At 43.6% G+C, this 23245-nt stretch overlaps 1 protein-coding gene across 5 annotated transcripts in view; it reads left to right on the top strand.

The window, feature by feature from the left end:
- The window catches only part of PDZRN3 (PDZ domain containing ring finger 3), a 243765-nt gene extending 221526 nt beyond the window's left edge, over window positions 1–22239 (top strand). For all 5 annotated transcript variants that reach the window (XM_019024575.4, XM_004035904.5, XM_019024576.4 and 2 more), the window contains 7 exons: window positions 230–477; window positions 3603–3690; window positions 13544–13642; window positions 14774–14836; window positions 16604–16705; window positions 18882–18998; window positions 19740–22239. In XM_019024575.4, the coding sequence (XP_018880120.1) occupies window positions 230–477; window positions 3603–3690; window positions 13544–13642; window positions 14774–14836; window positions 16604–16705; window positions 18882–18998; window positions 19740–21305 (2283 nt within the window). In that variant the 3' untranslated portion in view covers window positions 21306–22239. The remainder of the gene's footprint in view (window positions 1–229; window positions 478–3602; window positions 3691–13543; window positions 13643–14773; window positions 14837–16603; window positions 16706–18881; window positions 18999–19739) is intronic.
- Window positions 22240–23245: the final 1006 nt, after the last annotated feature.

Raw genomic sequence — 23245 nt, 5'->3', positions numbered from 1 at the left:
TCCCGCTGTGAGATTTATTATTGCATGCCAGATCTGAATACCTCCAAACTCACTCTCTTTCCACCAGGCATTCTTCGGGAAACCTAAACACAGAGAACTGAAGTTCTCTGACACCACCACCTGCTTCTTTCTTTTAGCTGCTTACACATGAAAGCAGCCAATTCATGTATTTGTCCTTCCATTTTCTGCTTCATTCTAACCTTGTCCTACCCTAAATATTTTTCCACAGGTCAACGGCAAAGACTTATCCAGAGCAACTCATGACCAGGCTGTGGAAGCTTTCAAGACAGCCAAGGAGCCCATAGTGGTGCAGGTGTTGAGAAGAACACCAAGGACCAAAATGTTCACGCCTCCATCAGAGTCGCAGCTGGTGGACACGGGAACCCAAACCGACATCACCTTTGAACATATCATGGCCCTCACTAAGATGTCCTCTCCCAGCCCACCGGTGCTGGATCCCTATCTCTTGCCAGAGGAGTAAGTAACCTAATCTTGAACCCCTAATGCGTTAAGAAGTATTTCCAAGTTGGTTTCTTTCTCTTCTATGTGGCGAAAAAAATTAATGCACCCTATAATTTTCCTCCAAGTTGCCCGTGTTTAACTTTATTGTTTATAGAGGCAATAAATCGAATCCTGCTCAAAACCGCTCCGACATATTAATTACTTTATTATAACCCTGGAGCGGACTTATTCAAATTATATCCTAAGAACAGAATTACTTACAAATGTTGTAAAAGTTGTTGCAGAATAAAATGTAATCACCCCAAATGGTAGTTTGAAGATCCTGCAGTTATTACTAGGGAATGTTGATCATTCTTTTAAATAGACAACAAAGTAAGTTGTATGTGTCAAGAGAGCCCTGGAGGTTGTGCCTTCTGCTTTCCTGGGTCTCATTTCAAGCCTGGATCCATGTAATAAGCCCGCACATGCCTCATCTAAGTAGTGCATCAACCAATTAAATAACAGCTGCAACTCAGCACGCCACATGGATTTCTTTACACACACCTCTTCTTTCAACTTATTACTGCCAGCGATAAGGAGTCCTTCAGAGGCTTCAAGTCAGACAAACCTGATGCTCAAAGTGATTTCTAGTTGTGGAACTTGGGTAACTTACTTTGTTTTGTTGGGCTCTATTTTTCCTATATTAAAATGGAGATAACAGTATCAATCTCTTATCATTGAAGGATTAAATGAAACAATATGTGGGAAGTGCTCATGGGGCATATGGTAAGCACTCAGTAAATGGTAGCAGCGATCACCGTTAATTTAGTGGGTGACGTAAAATATTCAGGAAAAAATGAAGAGCAAGACACTTTCTGTGATAGACTGCTGGCCCCCAAGGTGTGCAGTTCGACATAGCTTTTCGAGGCCAGGCGTGGTGGCTCACACCTGTAATCCCAGCACTTCGGGAGGCCGAGGCAGGTGGATCACAAGTTCAGGAGATTGAGACCATCCTGGTTAACACAGTGAAACCCCGTCTCTACTAAAAATACAAAAAACAATTAGCCAGGTGTGGTGGCAGTCACCTGTAGTCCCAGCTACTCAGGAGGCTGAGGCAGGAGAATGGCGTGAACCCGGGAGGCGGAGCTTGCAGTGAGCCGAGATCACGCCACTGCACTCCAGCCTGGGCAACAGAGCGAGACTCCGTCTCAAAAAAAAAAAAAAAAAAAAAAAGCTTTTCATGTGTGACTTTGCACATCTGAGGACACAGCCTCTCCAGCTGATGTTAGGGTCGCCCCTGTGTTTTCTCATCTCAGCTCCATCTCGGATCAGATCATTGACTTGATATATTATTTCAAAGGGCATTTTCACCTCTTACAGGAGAATCCACTGGGTAATACCTGTTGGATTCCTACTAGTAACTCAGTAGCTGGAGTGAGCACATGTTTCCTGTGGTTCAGTCAAGTTCTGGATAAAGGCTTGCCCTTCATCCCTTGGTCTTAGTGGCTAGCTGTCATTGGAACCCAGGGCTAATTCCCCAGGCTTGACAGAGTAGGTTTGGCGGCAGCTGGTAGCATAAAGACAGAGGACAGGGCATCCGTCTCACGTTCACTCACAGTGTGCACATGTGCAAAGAACTATTATCTCCTTTATTTCTCATGACTGTCCCTTTATACAGATGAGGAACTGCAGACTCACCAGGCTCCACTGAGCTGATGGAAAGGCAGCTCAGTCAGACCCCGACTCCCAGCTCTGAACCGCAGTACCCTGTAGTGACCCATTCCATCCTCTGGAACAACTGGCTGATTCACTGAGTATCATTATCCAAACCATTTATCTGACGTTACAGACCAAACTGCCTCACATTATTGATGAAGCCTTTAAGGCTACTTCTGACTCTTAAATGTTGACCTGTCACAGTGATGGGCCTTTTAGAAGCTAAACCTGTAATTTCCTCTTAAGTCTAGTTAACATGACATGACTTATCCCCTGGGGGCGACTTGAGAAATGTCAGAAGAGTCCAGAGGTCAGGCCTCTTCAGGTTCTGGCTGCAAGGTCAGACAACAGCAAGAGCGTGTGTTGGGACTGAATGGGGAATGTTAAGTTGATGCTTGAAAGCCCAGACCTTCCAACAGTATCCTCAGTACTAAAAGCCCTTTAAGTGCAGGCAGTATATTTGCCTGATGGGTCCAGAAAATTGAAAGCCAGCCCTTGTTTGAATGGCCACTCATGTCTGATCTGTTGTTTCAAAACTAAGTGCCTGGGAGGGAAGACTAGAGCCCATTGATTGCTGTGGTGACCTTTGAGGACGTGAAGGTTTGGGTCCCCAGCCAACAATCAGAGGCTGAAGCTTTGCATCTGGCACCGTGGACTGTTAAGCTCCTTTCAAAGCCGCTGATGGAGTATGTTATGATTCCCACTGCCTTTGCTCCTTGAGGTTGCATTAATGACACTTCCAAAGATGTCGTGAGTTCTGTGGACTGTGTTTTGCATATGTTGTCCTAGGGAAACATAAGCTTCCAGTCTCCTAGCAGAGTGAATGTGTGTGTACTCATTATATGTAAACATATACACACAGATGCACTTATGCCTGCATGTTTGTACGTGCATTTCAACCATGTAAGTGCATACTGTACGTTTGTGATATCAAACATATTATTGTGGGTAACATTCAAAAAGACACGGTCCTAGGTAACAGCAGAACAGTTTCAGTCTCAGCCTTTTGAACTGATCTCAGAGGCCAGCACATATCTTAGAGTGTTGCCTGGGCTCGAGCCTAGTTCTCTGCAGAGATAAAATCTAACAATGAAGCAATAAGCAGTAAAATATTGTCCTGTTTCCTGCGTAGAGATGGAGTTAGAAATTAGTCACGCTGAATCATGTGACTGGCAGGCTCCGGGGTGGGCTCTGCAAGCAACAAAGCCCATCAGGCTGGCACTTTGCATCTTAAGTCCTTCAGGAGGAAATGGACTAAAGGCAAATGGTAAAATTAGGATGATGGAGGTCCTGACCGTGCTGAGAGCCCCATCCAGAGGGAAGTGAGTCATGAAAGGGCCCACACCCTGGGAATTGCTACTGTGCCACTGGCCTGACAAGGGGTGTAAGAGAAACAGATACTGACAACGGAAGAAGGGCTGTAAAGATGTTGCATCTCTTTTCAGGCATCCCTCAGCCCATGAATACTACGATCCAAATGACTACATTGGAGACATCCATCAGGAGATGGACAGGGAGGAGCTGGAGCTGGAGGTATGAAGAACGTCCTTGTCTCATTTTAGGAGTCATTATTAAGAACACAGAATGCCTAATAAGTTCTCTATAAGCATAAATTAGTTTACGGATGCCAATGGAAAGTAACAAAAGCAGAACCACTTTTACTGATGCCCTTTGAAAGGCACAACTGAGATTCTTCTTCCCTCCTTGGAAACAGAGCTTAATAATCAAGTCCCAAAAGCAGAAATATAAACTTTTTTTTATTTGAATCACTTAAAAGATAGGACAGTAAATCCTGTTGTCAACCTTTGAATCCACATAATCCATACATTCTTGTAACTAACATAAGCCTCCTCACCTTCCTCCCTTTTATGTCATCACCACTCTTTACTCAAAGGCAGATGGCTCAAGAGTAGGTGGATAAATTACTTGAGTGAATGCTAGCCCGCCCTAACAAAAGGGTTTGTTCACTGCTTCACTTGCTTCAAGTTTGCTAACATTGATGTAGAAGAAATTAAACAAGTCTGTAACTCTTCTTAAGTGTTATTTGAGGCCACACAGGAATAAAGATTCAAGATGCTACATAATGTCAAATAGGTCTCTGTTAAGGTTTAAAATATTTAGAGGACACCAGGTTGCCAACAGAGTTCTACTTCCCATTTTCCTTTTATTAAGGGTGATAGAAAATACAGAAAACACTAACTTGTATAATATATTATTTATATTTTCGGGAAAACACTTTTATATTTCAATGGGGTTTCAAAAAATATAACAGCATTTTTGAAAGCTGATTTTATGGAATAAGGTAAAAAGACACCTGATGTTGACAGGTAAGCCCTTGGGTACCATCAAAAGGTCACCCAGGAAAAATCGAACATTTTATCCAATTTCATGGCTAACTGTTGTGTAATCTATGCTGTCCTGCCAATACTTCTGAAGTTCAGTTGTTCAGTGGCAGTATGTTCTGTGCAAGGACAGAAGCAGTCAAATAGTAGAAAACAGCTATGTTCCTCAACTTAAAGTTACCAAGAGTTCTCATTCCAAGACAGAAGTTAAAAATCAATAAATGTGTGCAAACGATGACTTAACTGACAGCCAGATACAGTCAAATCAAAGGACTTGTTGCCAGTGGCAGGACTGACTCTATGCAAGTTTTCAGAAATTTAAAATTTTCCCTAAATGCACCTGGTCTAAACAGGAATGGCCAGTATTCTCACTATAAAAACTTGACTGTTTCTGCTTGCTGTCAGCCACTTACCAAAGCGCCTGCCATTTAACAATTGCTCCAGGAAATGTAGTTTTGTCATTTTCAAAAATCAGGATTCTGCCTCTTATTTAGTGTCCTATCACCCCAGCTTCAGGGCTGTTTGGTGAAGCAGCCAGGACTCCTTCAGGACACTTGTTCCTTAATTTGTTAATGTATATTCCTTCCAAAGGGGGTTCATAATGAAATACATTTGGGAAATGCCAGATTGAAGAAAACGAAACAGATTTCTTGGAGGACTTCTGAGAATCTTGACTATCTAACTAGAATCCCCTGGGGGAGTGGGCAGAATTTCCCCCACCTCTCTGGCCAAGTACCTGTTTATATTTCCTCAGTCTACAGTTCTCTGGAACACTGTTGGAGAAACACTGCTCTCCAAACAGAGGGCTATTTCATAATCTTTATGGGACGACACTGCTTTTTGATGATGTAATTGTGGCAAAGTAGAGTTCTTTTAAAAAGCTGTAAAGTGTTTCAGAAGCTAGAGTTATGAAGTAGTAGAGACTTTGTAGTCTTTGGTATTTAGTTAAACTTGACTTTATAGCAATGGGTTCTTTAGTTCTTTTTTTAGTTTCTAATACCTTTGAGAATCTGATGGAACCTACAGCCCCCCTCTGGAAAAATGCTCCTGTCTGTGAGAGCTTGCATATGGTTTCAGGAGATTCACTGAGCCCCCACGGTATCTGCCCAATTTGGGCCATTCTGCCTTACAGTTTTTTCTTATATCTGACTATCACCAGAACTCTTACGTGCTTTCTATTTCTCTTTAACTCAACTCAACTTATTTAAACTACGGTAATTTTATTTTAAAGGAAACACTATACCACTGCCTCAAGCAGAAAGTCAGCATCCATTGCCTTAAATAGAAAATCCCATACAATTAAATACAGTGGACACAAGCCAGTGTTATTAAATCCTGGTGCTCAATAAGGGTGCCTGCTGAGGGTTGGGAGCCTGGGGCCACTACATCCTGCCTTTTCTCTAAGGAGATTAGCTAGTATTAAAGAAGTGTTAAGACTAGCCCAGACTGAGTCTTTCCCCTCAAAGCATGAAGCACCTGAGAGCATCCTGCTTTCAGCAGGAGGGAGCCACTCAGAAACTGTTCCCTAGAACCCTGTTGTTCAAAGTGTGGTAGGAGGACCAGCAGCCTGGCTGGTCAAAGTAGAGTTCTCACCTAGGAGATGTGGGAATTGCAGAAACTTGGCCCCCCAGATCTTCAGAATCAGAATCTGCACTTTAACAAGGTCCCTAGGTACCTCGGTGCCCATTAAAGCCAGAGGACCCCTGACCTACAGGCCACAGACCCAGATAAAGCAGCCCAAGCTATCATTTCCTCTTGTTCTCTTGAGTCACACCAGCGAGGCTTTTGTGGTGCCTTTCATTCACTGCAGTGTCGAGATGTGCCGCCAAGTCACAATATTGTCCACACTGTCCATGCAGTGTAACATTATCAGGGCCTAGGAACGACTGAGCCCCTCGTAGGCATGTGACACTGTGTTCCTAAGACTGCTTCTCTCTTTTCATGAATAAAAGCAGACACAACACAGGTGTTTAGAAAACTAGTCTGGTAGTAATATTTTAAGCTAGACCTTGGATGCCATCAGACTTTATATTCGTGTTTATTTTCAATTCTGTGCATTTTACTGTCTCTTACATTAAATATACTGTTTGGCCCTAGAAATGCAAAATCAGGAAGTCACCACTCTGCCTGCCCTTAAGGAGCTCACAAGCCATTAGGACCATTAGACGTTAGCTTTTCGTTTCTTCTTAAACAACCAGAATAAGGGCATTCTCCATCTCTAGCCCCTTTGAACGGTTACCCTACAGTACTCTGAGTCCATAGCAGCCAGGAAGTCTTGCTTTAACATTTTGTCCACAGCAACTCAGATGTCACCAGGTCATTTCTCTTACCTAAGTACCTTCTCATAAAGTGAACCTGGCAGTTTTGGACAGATGTCGTCCTCAGTCCTGTGGTGGTGATGGCTCAGGCCTCCTAGGCTAGGAACATATCAGCTAAGGCCTACTGCAGCCACTCACCAGAAGGGTCTCTCCACTAGAGAACAGTAGCTGCGCCTCCAGCATTGCTCTGTTTCAGAGGTGTGTCTCTGGTCAGTCAGTTCGAGAAGGTTAATTAATAAACCCCACATGCTGAGAAGTGAGTTTCCTAAAGTGGGCCCAGTTTTCAGGGAGACTGGCACATGCCTGTCATCCCTGCTTCTACACGAGATTTCTTAGAACAGTCGCAGTCTGCCTTCTAGATTCCATCCTGTTTTGTTCTAACTCTTGGGTTCAATTTTAGAAAAATCAGGCTGTTATTTAAGTAAGGGGCCAATCTCAACAGACCACTTATCATCTAAATTGAACTGGACTAAAGTCAGCGCCTTCCAAAGAACAGCTAGTTCCATGGATATTATATACGAGGAAAATATGTATGAGTGTGTTGAGATATGAGACATTATTAAAGCAAATGCACAGAGAAAAACAGATGGTTCTGGCCAGACGCAGTGGCTCACGCCTGTAATCCCATCACTTTGGGAGGCCGAGGTGGGTGGATCACAAGGTCAGGAGTTCGAGACCAGCCTGGCCAACATGGTGAAACCCCATCTCTACTAAAAATACAAAAATTAGCCAGGCATGGTGGCATGCACCTGTAATCCCAGCCACTCGGGAGGCTGAGGCAGGAGAATTGCTTAAACCCAGGAGGCGGAGGTTGCAGTGAGCCAAGGTTGTGCCATCGCACTCCAGCCTGGGCAACAGAGCAAGACTCTGTCTCAAAAAAAAAAAAAAAGAAAAAGAAGAAAGAAAGAAAAGAAAAACAGATGTTCTCCCTTTTAAAGTACACAAAATGATCATATTTAGGTAAGTGTCAAATCCCTGATATTATGAGACTGCTTAGAGTTAAAGGGATTACACCCAAGTGTACCCTAGGGTTGAGCAGACAAATAATTACCCATAAATTCCCATAAATTTTCAGGCACTGAACACCTGCTCTACATCTTCCTGTAGGCAATTAAGAAAGAAAATACATGCCCAAAGAAGGCTTTTTCTTTTGTCTATTGTTTTAATTTCCCAGGCGATTCATCAGTAGCATCCTATGTAGGCTGCGAAACTGCTGTCACCTGTATTGTATTCTCAGGATGTAATTCTGAGACCAGAAAGGAAAGGAAAACTACAATTTCAATAGGAGACTAAAATGCTCTCCAAACCTGATTTCATAGAGGAAGCTAAGTATATCAGAAGGGAACCAGGATTGACCTGGAGATCATGCAGGATGCCCCAGCCAGTCTAGAATTTTTTTCTCTAGCCTTTGAGGCACAGGACAAGGAATAGATCTAGGGAACCTTTCCTGGTCAGCCCCATCCTAGATTGAATTGGCTTCCTCATTACTTTTCCTGTGTAATCAGGGTCTTTGCCATTTTTTGTACTACGCCTGCAAACCAGGACCTATCTCGGCCTGCGTGGCAGTGCCCCAGATCGTTACATGCCTCAGTCTTTTCCCAAATGTCATCTCTCCAGAGGATCTTCCCTGGCTACTCTCTGAAGCATCCCTATGCCACCAGTACTATTATTTACTTTTGTTTTGTTTTGTTTTGAGACTGCGTCTTGCTGTCGTCCAGGCTGGAGTGCAGTGGTGCAGTCTTGGCTCACCGCAGCCTCTGCCTCCTAGGTTCAAGCAATTCACCTGCCTCAGCTTCCCAAGTAGCTGGGGTTACAGGTATGTGCCACCATACCTGGCTAATTTTTGTATTTTTAGTAGAGACAGGGTTTCGCCTCGTCGGCCAGGCTGGTCTCAAATTCCTGACCTCAAGTGATCTGTCTGCATTGGCCTCCCAAAGTGCTGGGATTACAGGTATGAGCCCCTGCACCCGGCCCATTATTTACTTCTTGTCTTTCTTCCCCACTACAATACAAGCTCCGTAAGAGCTGTACTCTTGTCTGACTCATTTACTGTATATTCCTTTTGCCTAGACCATGTCTGGCATATAGTAGGCACCCAGGAAATATTTTTTGAATGAAGGAATAAAATGCCTTGTTACCCTATCTCAAACATAAGGTCCTTGAGGGAAAATGCAGTCTTTAGAGATATTTCTGTATCCCACATAGCACCATGACTAGATACAGAAACTGTCGAGATAACTTAAATGTGCACAGCAACCTGGACCAGTAAGTTGAAGAGTTATGCTTTAGTGGCCAGTCTTCCTGGAGGTGGATAAAGCATTGAAATTAGTCTTTGAGATCCCCTTTGATTAAGGTAGCTGATGCTGAAACAGAGAGTTTGAATCAACAAGGTGGAATGGCCCTCTTAATTGGAATATCGTTTCAATTTCATCTGAAATGTCAGGCTTAACTGTTCATTTTTATCAACAGTCCATCTAGACCAGTAAGCAACAAGATACCAGTAACAGGGGTAGCTGTAATCCAGATAATGCTACTACATTATTCATACCAGTTTGATTAATAGTCTTCTTTGAAATCTTATCTCCATCACAGACAGATAACATATTGATAACTTCTATGCTTTCAGCAATATGCTTAATTGTGTAAAACTAGATGAGAGTCACACAGAAATGCTGAGAATTTACAAACCACCCAGTAAGTTTGAGGAATTTTACTTTCCACTGAGCCCCAAAATACTGTATCTTGTTTTAAAACCACAGAATGGCTGAGTAAGTTTGTCGAAGTTCAATGACTTGCTCAAGGCAACCTCCCTCATTAAAGATGGAGCCAAACTGGTTTTTCATTTGGATCATCCTGCCTTGGACTCTCAAGCTCATTCATTCAATTTTATTGAGCACCTACTGTGCACAGCATACAAATCTAGACACTGCTTTCATTGCACAATTCATTATTCAGCTACTATTGCCTTACTGTAATCTTTATAAGAAAACAAGGTAAACCATAAATCCATACAGATCCAGAGGCAATACCAGCTCTTTCACTGTTGTTTTTCAAGAGCTTCTGAAAGCCTATTATGGATCACTCTGTGCTTAACTGTCAGCAACCAGATTCTTCTCTGTGATGTTGAACCATCCCTTGAAAATTAAATGACCAAGGCTAAGTGGTATCCTGTGCCTTCTAAATGAAGCTTTTCTAGCTTTTGTTTAGAGTTCCTAAGAAGGGCCAGATAAGGCAAGGCAATGTTATAGCCCACACCATCCTGTCTCACATCAATGTCAAGTAAATACCTAGAGTAAGCTCCAGAATACCCTTTGCTTTTTTATTATCATTTGTTCATCCAATATCACTCATCCTTTGGTAACACAGACCACTTCTAAGATAGAAAACTGCTCCTGGAGTGCTGCCCTTGAAGTAGAACACTGCCATTCTTATGTCTGTTTTAAAGATCCAAGTGAGAATGTGACTGGTCCCCATGACGGTTTGTCCTGAGAGGATTTATGATGGGAGTTGAAGGCTAAACGCAGCATTGGGCTCTACGCCATTCTGCTATTGTGAGGGAGTATGTGTTCTAAAATGAACACTAACTGGGAACAGAACTATTAATTGGACCCTCTTCTCTCCCATGCAAAAATGGCAAACCGCATTTATGGAGGATCGATTACTAATTTACTAAACACAGGTGAGGTTAGTGGCAACGTATAAAAAGTGTGTAAGGAAGGAAGCATAAGTGGTTCTTGATTCAGATGAAAATATCTTAAAGCAATAAATGTTTTGAACATCTTCTGTTGCAACCTGAAACTTTGTTCTAAGCAAGTTTTCTCCCTGATTAAAACAAAAAAAGTCATAAAGATTTGTTGGAGGAATTGACAGATTCAGAAGGAAAAATGTACAGAAAAATCATGATTAGCAACATGAACAATGTCAACTACTCTGTAGCTTAATAGTCCTCCAAATCTCTGTATCAAACTACTGACAAAAGATAGAACAGAAATGCTTTTCAGGTTAGGTTTTATCAAAATTGTATTCTAAAATCTCGTGATATCAGGCCACCTACATGTTTGGTAGTAGGCCAAATAAATCTAATCGTTTTCTACATAACAGAGCGTCACTATCACATTCTTTAGGAGTCTTTTTCTTGCTTGAATACACGCAAGAAATACAAGCAAGGAACGAAAATACTCGTACCTTACGCCTCTCAAATGGAACACTCAAATCTAGAAGTGTATTACAGAGTTGTGCTTGTCAGACTGTGCTGAAAAGCCACAAGGACCAGGTTGGCTGGTTTGTTTACTTTTCAGTCTGTCTCTAACCAATACATGGTCCTACTGTGTGTGACTGTGTAACTCACCCCATCTGCGATGCATTCACCAACACCTGAACTGGTCTACACCTTGTCCAGTGAGACAAGTCTGCTAATCATGCCCTTGGTTATCATGACAATGTCCAGCTGCTATAGAGGTTTCTGAACACTTCCCTCAATTTCTGTGCTCACCTCGTCATGACCAGGAAGCACACTTTGAGTAGTAGTAGTAGTAGTAAGTCCAGTAGAACTGTAGAATCTTCTGTACTTCCTTGAAAGATAGTCACCTTGGCGGCCAGCCATTCAGAAAAAGCTGCAACTGGAATTATCAACATTTCTCGTCTTTCTCATTTTTCTTCCTACAATCTTCCCACTGCTCACTCTCTCTGCTTGGGTTGCACGTGGACCTGTTTCAGCAAGATGTGTCTCCTGCAGGGGTAGCACTGGGCGAGCTACATCTGTGCAGTTGGACCTAAACCGTCATGATATTTCGTTGATTCACACTAACCTCGAGGAAATGTCAAAACTGAAAAAGTGTTCCCTCTTACGCATATTCAAATGAAGTGTGTGTACCCTAAGAGAGACAGAGGGATGTGTTTGAAACATAAGAGGATGAGGTATGACTAGTATATTTGTGGTATGCAAATTGGTTATTCCAAAGTATTTGGAAAGCCAAGTATTTAGGCTTGCTCTCATTGTTAAATATGACCCTTAAACCCACTTAATTATCAGAAATTAATGGGATTTCATTTAATAAGAACGTACCATATTGCTAGAGCTATAATTAGGAAGCTGTTGAATTAATTAACATATTGGTGTTCAGAAAATAATCTTATTAAGAGGGGCACTGAAATATACCCACTCTGCCACAAACAACTTCTTGTGACTTCAGGGAAGTAACCATACCTGCATGTAATTATTATACTACCGGTGACCGTGGACTTTCTATGGGGCAGTCAGTGTGCTAAGAGCTCTTGTGTGCCTCATGTTGGTGACTCTGGGAGGCAGGATGACAGGTACTAGTGAGGACACAGACCTTAGATATAATAACAAGCTCATGATCGAGCTGCTAGAAAGAGGGAGAGTTGGGATCTGAACATCTGTCTTTATAGTTCCAACTCTTCCCCACCACATTATACCCCATATATCAGCAAGACAGACTGCTGAAAGTCGTTAAGATCATGGCAGTCCTCACTTAAAACCTTTTGATGGGTTCCCATTATGTTGAAATAAAATCTTAGCTACTCATGCTGGCCTGTGGGCCCTGCCTGGTCTAGCTCTGCCACCTGGCCACCCTCAGCCCACTTCTCTCTTCCTTGAACATGGGGCTCTGGCCATGCTGACCTAGGGCTTTTGCACCTGCTGTTGCTCCACCTGGGAAGTATCCGTGGCGCCTGGCACCCGCCTTTCATCGGGGAAAGTTCAAGAAGTATCTTCCAAATAACTGCTTTGAGCTTCTCCACAGAGACAGCTGCATTCTCCTTCCCCTCTAAGAAGACCCTTGAGAGAGGCCACTTGGAAATAGTCCCCAGATAAAGTGGCACGAAGACCCCATCTCAGAGCCCCTCCATTCTCCTGCTTGGTGAGCAGATAACACTAAAAATTAGACCAAAGGATCTGCCGGAGAACTTATCACGTGGCCCTTCAAATAGGCTTGCAGCTTGGAGCTACAAAAACTTGCACAAGTCATTGGCAGAGTGGGCAGGGGAGTGACTTAGCCTGGTTACACTGAGAGCCCCAGGATGGCACCCTAAGGCTCCAACAATTTCCAAAGTTCTGACTTCATTCTGAAGCACAGACTAATTGGCAAATACAATAGCATGTATCCCGCATTTGGGCTCACTTTGCTTTTCTCTTATTTAATTTGCAGTAATAGCGGCTGAAACTAATTTCTCAACTGTAAATATCACAGCTGTTGTGGAGAACATTAATTGCACAGTATCACATTACCCTCCTTTCTTGGATCAATTTATGTGTAATCTGTTTGCAAGTTCTATGACTGTGAATATTAAGGGAACGCAATGTGAAATAATCTAACCAAACACATTGGAAACATTTGTACTGAAATGGCTGGGTGGTTTGGGGTATGGAAATATTCTTGTTTGTGGCAGACGTTGAAAAAGTGTTTTTGAAAAGCCCTGCCCCAGAAGTCTTGACGCTGAGTGAAATATGGGTAATTTTTCTTTGGGGGATCAATGAAATAACTGTTTTCAAAATGACTTTATATTGAGTGAAAGGTCAGAAATGCCATAGGCATTGATCCTGTGTCCATAATCACTTTTTGTTTAGTAAGTTAACCGGCCCTACACAGTTGAATGCAAAGAAATCCAGTTCATCATTTGAAGATAATATTTTTAAAGCATTTGACATCCCCTCAACTCGCATTGCCTGCTGGAGTCTCACTGGGAATGCCTTTCTTTGTCTAGGAAGTGGACCTTTACAGAATGAACAGCCAGGACAAGCTGGGCCTCACTGTGTGCTACCGGACGGACGATGAAGACGACATTGGGATTTATATCAGTGAGGTACAAAGGCTGATTTTGTTTTTGTAACTATCGTATCAAGACCAAAAGGGTTTTTTTTTTTCATGTTCACCAACCCTAACCCACCTCATCAAGATCTCTTTGGAAAGACACAGATTATTCTGTCCCCCTCATCACACTCCATGGCGCTGCATCTTTCCACGGAGGTTAAGTTCTAATGTCAGTACTTATGGCAAAATTACCCTTGAGAAGCCTGCAAATCAGCCATAAAATGGAGCCGTTTACATGGTTTTGCGTGTTTAGCCCAGAGGGAAGAGCAGATTCACATTTCCCAACTCATGTTCATTGAGTGGAATGGTGGATAGAATCACACTTTTTAAAGCCTCTCTCTCTCTCACACACACACACACACACACTTTTTTTTTCTCTTGGTGGAGTATATATAGTTGACTTCATGTAAGTTAAATGTGACTTCTATGTACTTATCAAACTACATAGATGCACGCTGTTTTGATCTTCCTTGAGAAGATAATACAAATCAACTGATTTCAGTATGGAAACTTTACAGTGCACACCCATCCTTGCAAACACAGAAACCCAATTTTGTCAGGAAATAAAATTTATCGTTACAGAATGAACTACTAGACTTAATAATTATCTCTTTGGTTGTATGTCATTCACCAAGCTTAAGTTAACCCAGCCTTTCTGCATTTGGGGACATCCCTCCCCTTACCAGTCCCCCTTGTCCCAATTATATTTCAATTTTAAAGTTATTTTCCAAATTTTAATACAAGTATTTTGTATAAAATAAGGTATGGTTGCTAGTCCACATAATGAAGGGTATCCTTTAACCTGTTCTACATCATTGATTTGATTTTAATTACCATGCATCCAACAAAAGTCAGCTGTGCCTCCTCAGATCAGCAGAGCCTGCACACACTGCTGTGTAACAGGGTTGCTACACAGGGATCCAAGAACCAGCCCTAGAAAGGGCTTAGAAGCAGATCAGCTCATGTTTGCCTCTCCTTGCACGACACTAAGTCTTGTTTATTTCTGTGCAAAACAGAAACACAGGGATGAGCAGGACTGTGTTTTAGAAATGGTTTTGAAAGTGCTGTTGCTTATTTTCACGCATGTCTGCGTTTGCGCTGAGATGGTCCATGTGTGTTTCAGATTGACCCTAACAGCATTGCAGCCAAGGATGGGCGCATCCGAGAAGGAGACCGCATTATCCAGGTAAGTCCACTTCCAAACAATGGCCTCATAATGGGCCTATCACTAAAGAACAAACTGGTTCTAATGATAGGTCTAGGGTTGAAAATGCAGAAGAGGTTAAAGAACAGGGATCACAAACGCAGATGTGTAGTGAGGCCAGACAAGTTAAACTAATTGTGAGGCTATCTCTGAGTCATAAGACGCAAGAGGGAGTGGTGAGGACTGGGACAGACTAGATGGGGCATGTTCTCTCCAAAGAGGGCCTTGCAAAATTTGAGCCAGTTCTCCTTATTTTGTTTCATTCTGTTTGGATCAAAACCAACATCAGTGAGCCAAAGTCAGGCCAACAGTTTACAACTTGTGAACTAAAATAATTCTCGTTTTAGATTTCTCTGAAAGATTAACTTTGGACCAAGCATTTCAGAGGCTCGTCCATAAAAGGGGAACATTTTTGGCAACTTTAGCAGAATCGATTGAAAAGTCTTAGAAATTTTGATTGAAAAGTCTTAGAAATTTTCTGACTCAACATCTAACCATCCTCGAATCGCTTCTAAGGGTCATTACTTGACCTCGAGCCCTGTTGCTCTGTCTAGTCCAAATGAGACCATTCGTGTCTCTTTTGGCTACATCCTTCTTTAATCTCACAGAATTGAAATTCTTGGCTTCATTGTGTCCACAAGGCTTAGCTTTCTACCTCTTCTCATCCGTATCCTCTCATTCTTAATCCACTGTGTTTTTCTCATTGCATACCTCACCACAAGTCATTTTGATTTTCTTCTTCCACTGCCTACTCTGGGTTTCTCTAGCCTTCAGCCAGAACCTGTGCTGCTCAGGATCGCTTGCCCTAGGGAAGTGACCCAAACGTTCACACCTGAAGGGTCAGGGTCCTCAGCATACTGCTTTTTTTTTTTTTTTTTTTTTTTTTTTTTTTTTTTTTTTTGATTGCTGGAGTTTTCCATTAACCTTTACTACTGAGAATGGAAGCACTCAGAGGTACTCCAAGGAATCCCCTAGGTTCCAGACACAATCCTCCCTGCCTCCACTGTGTCACAGCAAGCCCATCTTCCTTGGTAATTGAGGGCAATCACTCCAACCAATAGAGTCACCCCTTTTGCTGCCTGTTGGCTCACTAGTGTAAGGAGGCATGTGGAAGGCTCCACTTCCAATTCAGTGGAACCATTGCTGTGTCCCCTGGAGGTGGCATTCCACCAGGACTAAGACCTCCAGACCAGCAGGGCTCAAAGTCACCAGGACATGCAAGCAAAAATCCTGCAAGTGTGATAGTGAGAGTGTCACGCCCACTTGACCCTCCGCCTGGCCCAAAGAAGTTTAAGTGTCAAACTGGGGACACAAAACACCATGTATAATTCTATTCCATTTTCTTAACCTCAGTTTGCTGCTTTTTCTTCTATATTATCCAATAATGTCTACATATACTCCTGCCTGAATATTATGTCTAACTGCTTCCATGTTCCCTCCGCAGAGCATTATGATTTTTCTCAGTGCCGTCTTCTGGAGGTCCAGCCCCTTCTGTTCACACCCCACACATCACAGTCATCTCATGAACTACACTCATGGAGGCTCCCTTATAGACCAGAGAAACCGCACTGGTCTGAGCAAGACCTTTCCTTCCTAACATCAGTATTCTTTTCCAGCTACACAGAAGTTGTATGTTCTAGCCGTGAGTGGGTGACAAATGCAGGTCTGAAATAAAATAGAATGATTTTGCACCATCTAATCATGCTATTTGTCTCCCCACTCTCCCCACCCCCCCTTTTTTTTTTAAAGATTAATGGGATAGAGGTGCAGAACCGTGAAGAGGCTGTGGCTCTTCTAACCAGTGAAGAAAATAAAAACTTTTCATTGCTGATTGCAAGGCCTGAACTCCAGGTAAATCGGCTTCCTACAGATGAAACTGGGTCTATATTTCTAAAATCAAAAGATCCCCAGGCCTGCAAAAGAGCACCTGAGTATTGGCTGTGAACTTGAAGGTGCTTTGTTCCCTGGAAATGTAATCAAACTTGCTGTGATTCAGAATTCACTTTATGAGTTAGCCATTTAAGATTGGTTAGATACCCACCCTGGCATCTATACTGCAGGCCCACCACATTCGTTAATGCAGGGATCATAGGGAAGGAAAAGGAAACAGAATTGAATGGAAAACACAACCGGAGTCACGTCAAGACATTTGACTTCCCAAGGCCTGACATATGTTCCAGCCTTGATCTGTGCAGGTTTCATTTACAATAGCAGAGTATGGGGAATTAAAACTTGCTCTTTCAAATTAAAAGAAACATTGAATGATAAATAATTAAAACTGATATGACCACCGAATAAGTGCTAGGCCCTCCGTGGAGCACTTTACACACAGGAGAGCCTTCCCAGGAGATGGAAGTTTCCAGAGATTCAAAAGTTACCCAGGAAAGGCCCAGAAGGAGGGTGATAAAGCAGGGAGGGGTTCAGGCCCAAGTAATCTGATTCAGAAACCACTGTGTTGTAATAACTCCTTCCACAGGAGGAATCATGAACTCACCCAGGTGGCACTCTTGATCCACTTAGAATGGCTCCAGCAACACATCTAGGGCAATCCAGTAGTAGATCTCTTTAGGTATGTGTATTAGTCCGTTTTCATGCTGCTGATAAAGACATACTCGAGACTGGGTAATTTATAAAGAAAAAGAGGTTTCATGGACTCACAGTTCCACATGGCGGGGGAGGCCTCACAATCATGGTGGAAGGCAAAAGGCACGTCTTACATGGCAGCAGGGAAGAGAGCTGAGAACCAAGCAAACGGGGTTTCCCCTTATAAAACTATCAGCTCTCATGAGACTTATTCACTACCACGAGAACAGTATGGGGAAAACTGCCCCCATGATTCAATTATCTCCCACGAGGTCCCTTGCACAACACGTAGGAATTATGGGAGCTACAATTCAAGGTGAGATTTGGGTGGGGACAGCCAAACCATGTCAGTATATGTCAGTATGAAACCCAATTGAAAAAGTAGCTTAGAGGCAGTGGCATACAGGGCATCTGATTCTCCACAGATGGGAGCCTCATAAGCTCAAAGGGAGCTTCAGCAATCATCTCACCCACAGTCACAGACTTTTTCTTAAAGGGCCAGATAGTAAATGTTTGACTTGGGTGGCCATACCATCTCTGCCATGACTGCTAGACTCTGTCACTCTAGTGCAAAAGCAGCCATAGACAATTATGAGCATGGCTGTGTTCTCATTCAACTTTTTTTTTATTATTTATAAAAATACCAGGCTGGATTCAGCCCATGGGCTATAGAGTGCCAGCTTCTGAATAGTTCACTCTTTTATGGGCAAGGCAGATAAAGGCCTCTTAAAAGTGATATCCAGCCAGGCTCAGTGGCTCACGCCTATAATCCCAGCATGTTGGGAGGCTGAGGCAGGAGGTTCACTTGAGGTCAGGATGAGGCCAGCCCGGCCAACATGGTGAAACCCAATCTCTACTAAAAATACCAAAATTAGCTGGGCGTAGTGGTGCATGCCTCTAATCCCAGCTACTTGGGAGGCAGAGGTTGCAGTGAACCGAGATCGTGCCACTGCACTCCAGCCTGGGAGACAGAGTGAGATTCTGTCTCAAAAAAAAAAAAAAAAAGTGATATCTTGCCCAAGCCAAACAGCTAGTTACTGTATCAGAAAGAACTCTTTTCACACTAAAAATCATTTTTCTATGGGACCTGTTAAACTCGTGTCTGGTCCAGCAAGCAGGTGGACCAGCTAAATCTACCTGACCCTCCTACACAGGTGTCCTACTGCACTGAAAGTAGCTGAGATGGATGAAAGAGTTTCGCCCTGAAAAAAAAATCATGGATATTAAAGACTTCCCCAGATGTAGTGTAGGGTTGGAGGTCTGTTTAATGTAAGGGTGGGATAGTTTCCTGACTTAACAGCAAATCATTGGGCAGACTGCATTTTGATGACTCTTGGAGGAAGCCCTAGAAATATTTTCCCCCAAGGTAATGTCATTTTTAAAAAAACATAAATGAACATGAAAGGAAACTTCTAAGGCATGTGTTGGCTGCTCTTGCCTGCAGCTGGATGAGGGCTGGATGGACGATGACAGGAACGACTTTCTGGATGACCTGCACATGGACATGCTGGAGGAGCAGCACCACCAGGCCATGCAATTCACAGCTAGCGTGCTTCAGCAGGTAACGCCACGCACCAGTCCCTGACACTCTGCCCTGCTGAGCTGGAGGAAAATCTGCTTCCTCCATCTCCCTTTATGGTGCTAAAGACCATCAGAAGCCCATCCACCTGGAAGGCAGCAAGAAAACAGCCTCAAGTACTTTTCTATTTGAGCACCAGACCAGTGAAATGCAAGCTGGTACTGTCCCTAGCTAAGCGTTTAAATCTAAGCAACATTGCCAAAGCAAAGCTGACCTTGTGATAATTTGTTTGGAAAACATATGCGTCGGCATTACCATAGATTGCAAAAAGCCATGTTTTCCAAAGTAAAGCAATCCCCTCTGTTTAACAGGAGCTGCTTGGAGCTCTCTAGCTCCCTACTATGCTACTACCATTGTCAGAGTCTTAATGAGCCACTTATTGAGTCCTTATTGAGTTAAACAAGGACCTTTATACATCCTTCTACCTGTGTACTGATTCATTTAACAGAATCATTGAGAATCATTCATTGAGATAAAGTGACTATTATCCTCATTTTACAAAACTGAGGACAAGAACAAGAATAAGTAAGTGACTTGCCCAGGTAGATACGGGTAGGTGTAGCTAAGGCCCACGCTATTGACGTGGTCCTACTGTCAGATGCTGTCCCTTGGCCTTAGAAATGTACAGCCTGCCCTATCCAGAAACTGCAAGGAAAGGTCAAACCTGAGTACCTGCTGCGCAGGCCTCCCTCACTGTGACCCTTTGTTCTTGTTTTTATGCAGAAGAAGCACGACGAAGACGGTGGGACCACAGATACAGCTACCATCTTGTCCAACCAGCACGAGAAGGACAGCGGTGTGGGGCGGACCGACGAGAGCACCCGTAATGACGAGAGCTCGGAGCAAGAGAACAATGGCGACGACGCCACCGCATCCTCCAACCCGCTGGCGGGGCAGAGGAAGCTCACCTGCAGCCAGGACACCTTGGGCAGCGGCGACCTGCCCTTCAGCAACGAGTCTTTCATTTCGGCCGACTGCACGGACGCCGACTACCTGGGGATCCCGGTGGACGAGTGCGAGCGCTTCCGCGAGCTCCTGGAGCTCAAGTGCCAGGTGAAGAGCGCCACCCCTTACGGCCTGTACTACCCTAGCGGCCCCCTGGACGCCGGCAAGAGTGACCCTGAGAGCGTGGACAAGGAGCTGGAGCTGCTGAACGAGGAACTGCGCAGCATCGAGCTGGAGTGCCTGAGCATCGTGCGCGCCCACAAGATGCAGCAGCTCAAGGAGCAGTACCGTGAGTCCTGGATGCTGCACAACAGTGGCTTCCGCAACTACAACACCAGCATCGACGTGCGCAGACACGAGCTCTCAGACATCACCGAGCTCCCGGAGAAATCCGACAAGGACAGCTCGAGCGCCTACAACACAGGCGAGAGCTGCCGCAGCACCCCGCTCACCCTGGAGATCTCCCCCGACAACTCCTTGAGGAGAGCGGCGGAGGGCATCAGCTGCCCGAGCAGCGAAGGGGCTGTGGGGACCACGGAAGCCTACGGGCCAGCCTCCAAGAATCTGCTCTCCATCACGGAAGATCCCGAAGTGGGCACCCCTACCTATAGCCCGTCCCTGAAGGAGCTGGACCCCAACCAGCCCCTGGAAAGCAAAGAGCGGAGAGCCAGCGACGGGAGCCGGAGCCCCACGCCCAGCCAGAAGCTGGGCAGCGCCTACCTGCCCTCCTATCACCACTCCCCATACAAGCACGCGCACATCCCGGCGCACGCCCAGCACTACCAGAGCTACATGCAGCTGATCCAGCAGAAGTCGGCCGTGGAGTACGCGCAAAGCCAGATGAGCCTGGTGAGCATGTGCAAGGACCTGAGCTCTCCCACCCCGTCGGAGCCGCGCATGGAGTGGAAGGTGAAGATCCGCAGCGACGGGACGCGCTACATCACCAAGAGGCCCGTGCGGGACCGCCTGCTGCGGGAGCGCGCCCTGAAGATCCGGGAAGAGCGCAGCGGCATGACCACCGACGACGACGCGGTGAGCGAGATGAAGATGGGGCGCTACTGGAGCAAGGAGGAGAGGAAGCAGCACCTGGTGAAGGCCAAGGAGCAGCGGCGGCGGCGCGAGTTCATGATGCAGAGCAGGTTGGATTGTCTCAAGGAGCAGCAAGCAGCCGATGACAGGAAGGAGATGAACATTCTCGAACTGAGCCACAAAAAGATGATGAAGAAGAGGAATAAAAAAATCTTCGATAACTGGATGACGATCCAAGAACTCTTAACCCACGGCACAAAATCCCCGGACGGCACTAGAGTATACAATTCCTTCCTATCGGTGACTACTGTATAATTTTCACTTCTGCATTATGTACATAAAAGAGACCACTACCACTGGGGTAGAAATTCCTGCCTCGTTCAATGCGGCAAGTTTTTGTATATAAGATAAGTACGGTCTTCATGTTTATAGTCCAAATTTGCAAACCCTACAACTCTGGGTGTCATAGGTCTATTTTAAGGGAAGAGAGAGAAAAACACCCTTACTATCTTGGAAGGCAATATTAACAAACAGAGCTTTTTTCAAATAGCAATTGTACTTTTCTACCTGTACCCTTTTACATAAAGTGTTTAAATTTCAGAAAGATCTTTTATTAAGCATACTTTCACAGAATAATTTGTTTAAACTATATTCATATAAAAAAGTTAAACACGCTTTTTTTCCTGCCTAAAACACAAATACAACTGCCAGTATGTATTTTTAATGGAACCCTATTTTATAATGTTACATTACTGAATGTGTTTCATATGCGTGACCGTTAAGATATTATTATTTAGGTGAAGGTTTCAACTCAAAACCACCCAACCCGGTGGTTAACGATTTAATACATATAACCAAACCGGCAGCGTTTAGAGTTGGGATATACATTTAAACATTTTCCTGGTTAAGGTTCCCAAGAGAGTGTAAAGGTTTTAGCAGAAAGCAAAATATCTTGCATCTTTATGGAAGTTTAAAGCATGTTTGCAAATATTGCAGCCCATTGAAAGAATTTGCATGTACAGGAAAGTTGTGGATGGAGACGGTTTGTGGAATTTTAAGTGCTCATTGTAGTAAACTTTTGCTTTGTAGATTTGAAGGTACAGACTTATACAGGTAAGTTCACAAAATCATGATTAGTTACAAACAGTAAAATGAAGTTAAAATAAATTATTATTTTCTATTTGATATGTTTTGATGTGATTCCTCATTTTGCAGTGGTGCCTATAAAATAAAAGCCTTTTGCAGCGTTTGCTTTTTTTCCCTTGGTTGTGGTGGTATTACATGCTACTTTGGAAGGATTTAAGTATTTTAGACCATCTGATGTCTTCACATTCAGCCTCAAACCTAATGATGGATATAAAGCCAAGGTCTAGCAGTGAAGAATACAGGGTCAAATTTACAGTACAACCCTGCATTCTCACTGCCTGTCTCACAGAAAGTTTCAGCCTGGCCCAATATCCTATAAACAAGAATAGCTATGAGCAAGTTTATCAATCAGGGTCATGTTTACAGTGAAATCTCTTTCGTTTATTGCAACCATTACTGCCTGTCGGTAATAACAACTCCGGGTGGCTAGGTCCAGCTTTCCATTTCTAAGATGCATCTGCAAATCAGGCAATATTTTCATGGAATAACAGGGGTCACCAAACTGGGTGGGCTTCAAATCTGGTATCTTACTACTGCAACCACCAGGATCCTAAATAATGAATTTGCTACAAATTGTTTCCTGATTGATTGTAATGTTTACACCAATTTCAGCTGTAATACTTACTTACTGAAAAAAAGTAAGATAAAGATAGATAGGATTAGGAAGAGTGTCATTTTTATTTGCCATGATGCCATACATCTGGTTTACTCTCCAATCCAAATGGAATTTGGATTGAAATGACCAGGTGTTTTAGGCATTTCAGACATACATTCCTCCCACAGACCCTGCTCGAACCACAATCCCTCCTTTGGGGCCAGAATCTTGAGACTAATTAGTAGTCACGCTTTTAATAAAACAACTTAATGAAAATAAAACACTGAAATACTTATTCCTCATTATTAAGATGTCTGTTCATTACCTCTTCCAGAACCAGGCATTGTTAAGATAATTACATCTGCTACATTATTCTAATCAGCCCTCCAAGGTGAAATTTTTGCAAAGAGTGCACTATTAGGGCCTCGGTTTTCCAATAGTCTCCAAGTTTTAACTTTCCACAAAATCTGATCCTTACCTCCCAGGAGAAGCTCCCCTTTCACAGCCATGTCAC

This window comes from Gorilla gorilla, chromosome 2, assembly GCF_029281585.2.
Source record: "Gorilla gorilla gorilla isolate KB3781 chromosome 2, NHGRI_mGorGor1-v2.1_pri, whole genome shotgun sequence".
NCBI classification, from domain to species: Eukaryota; Metazoa; Chordata; class Mammalia; order Primates; family Hominidae; genus Gorilla; species Gorilla gorilla.
This window is presented reverse-complemented; position numbering and strand designations above follow the sequence as displayed.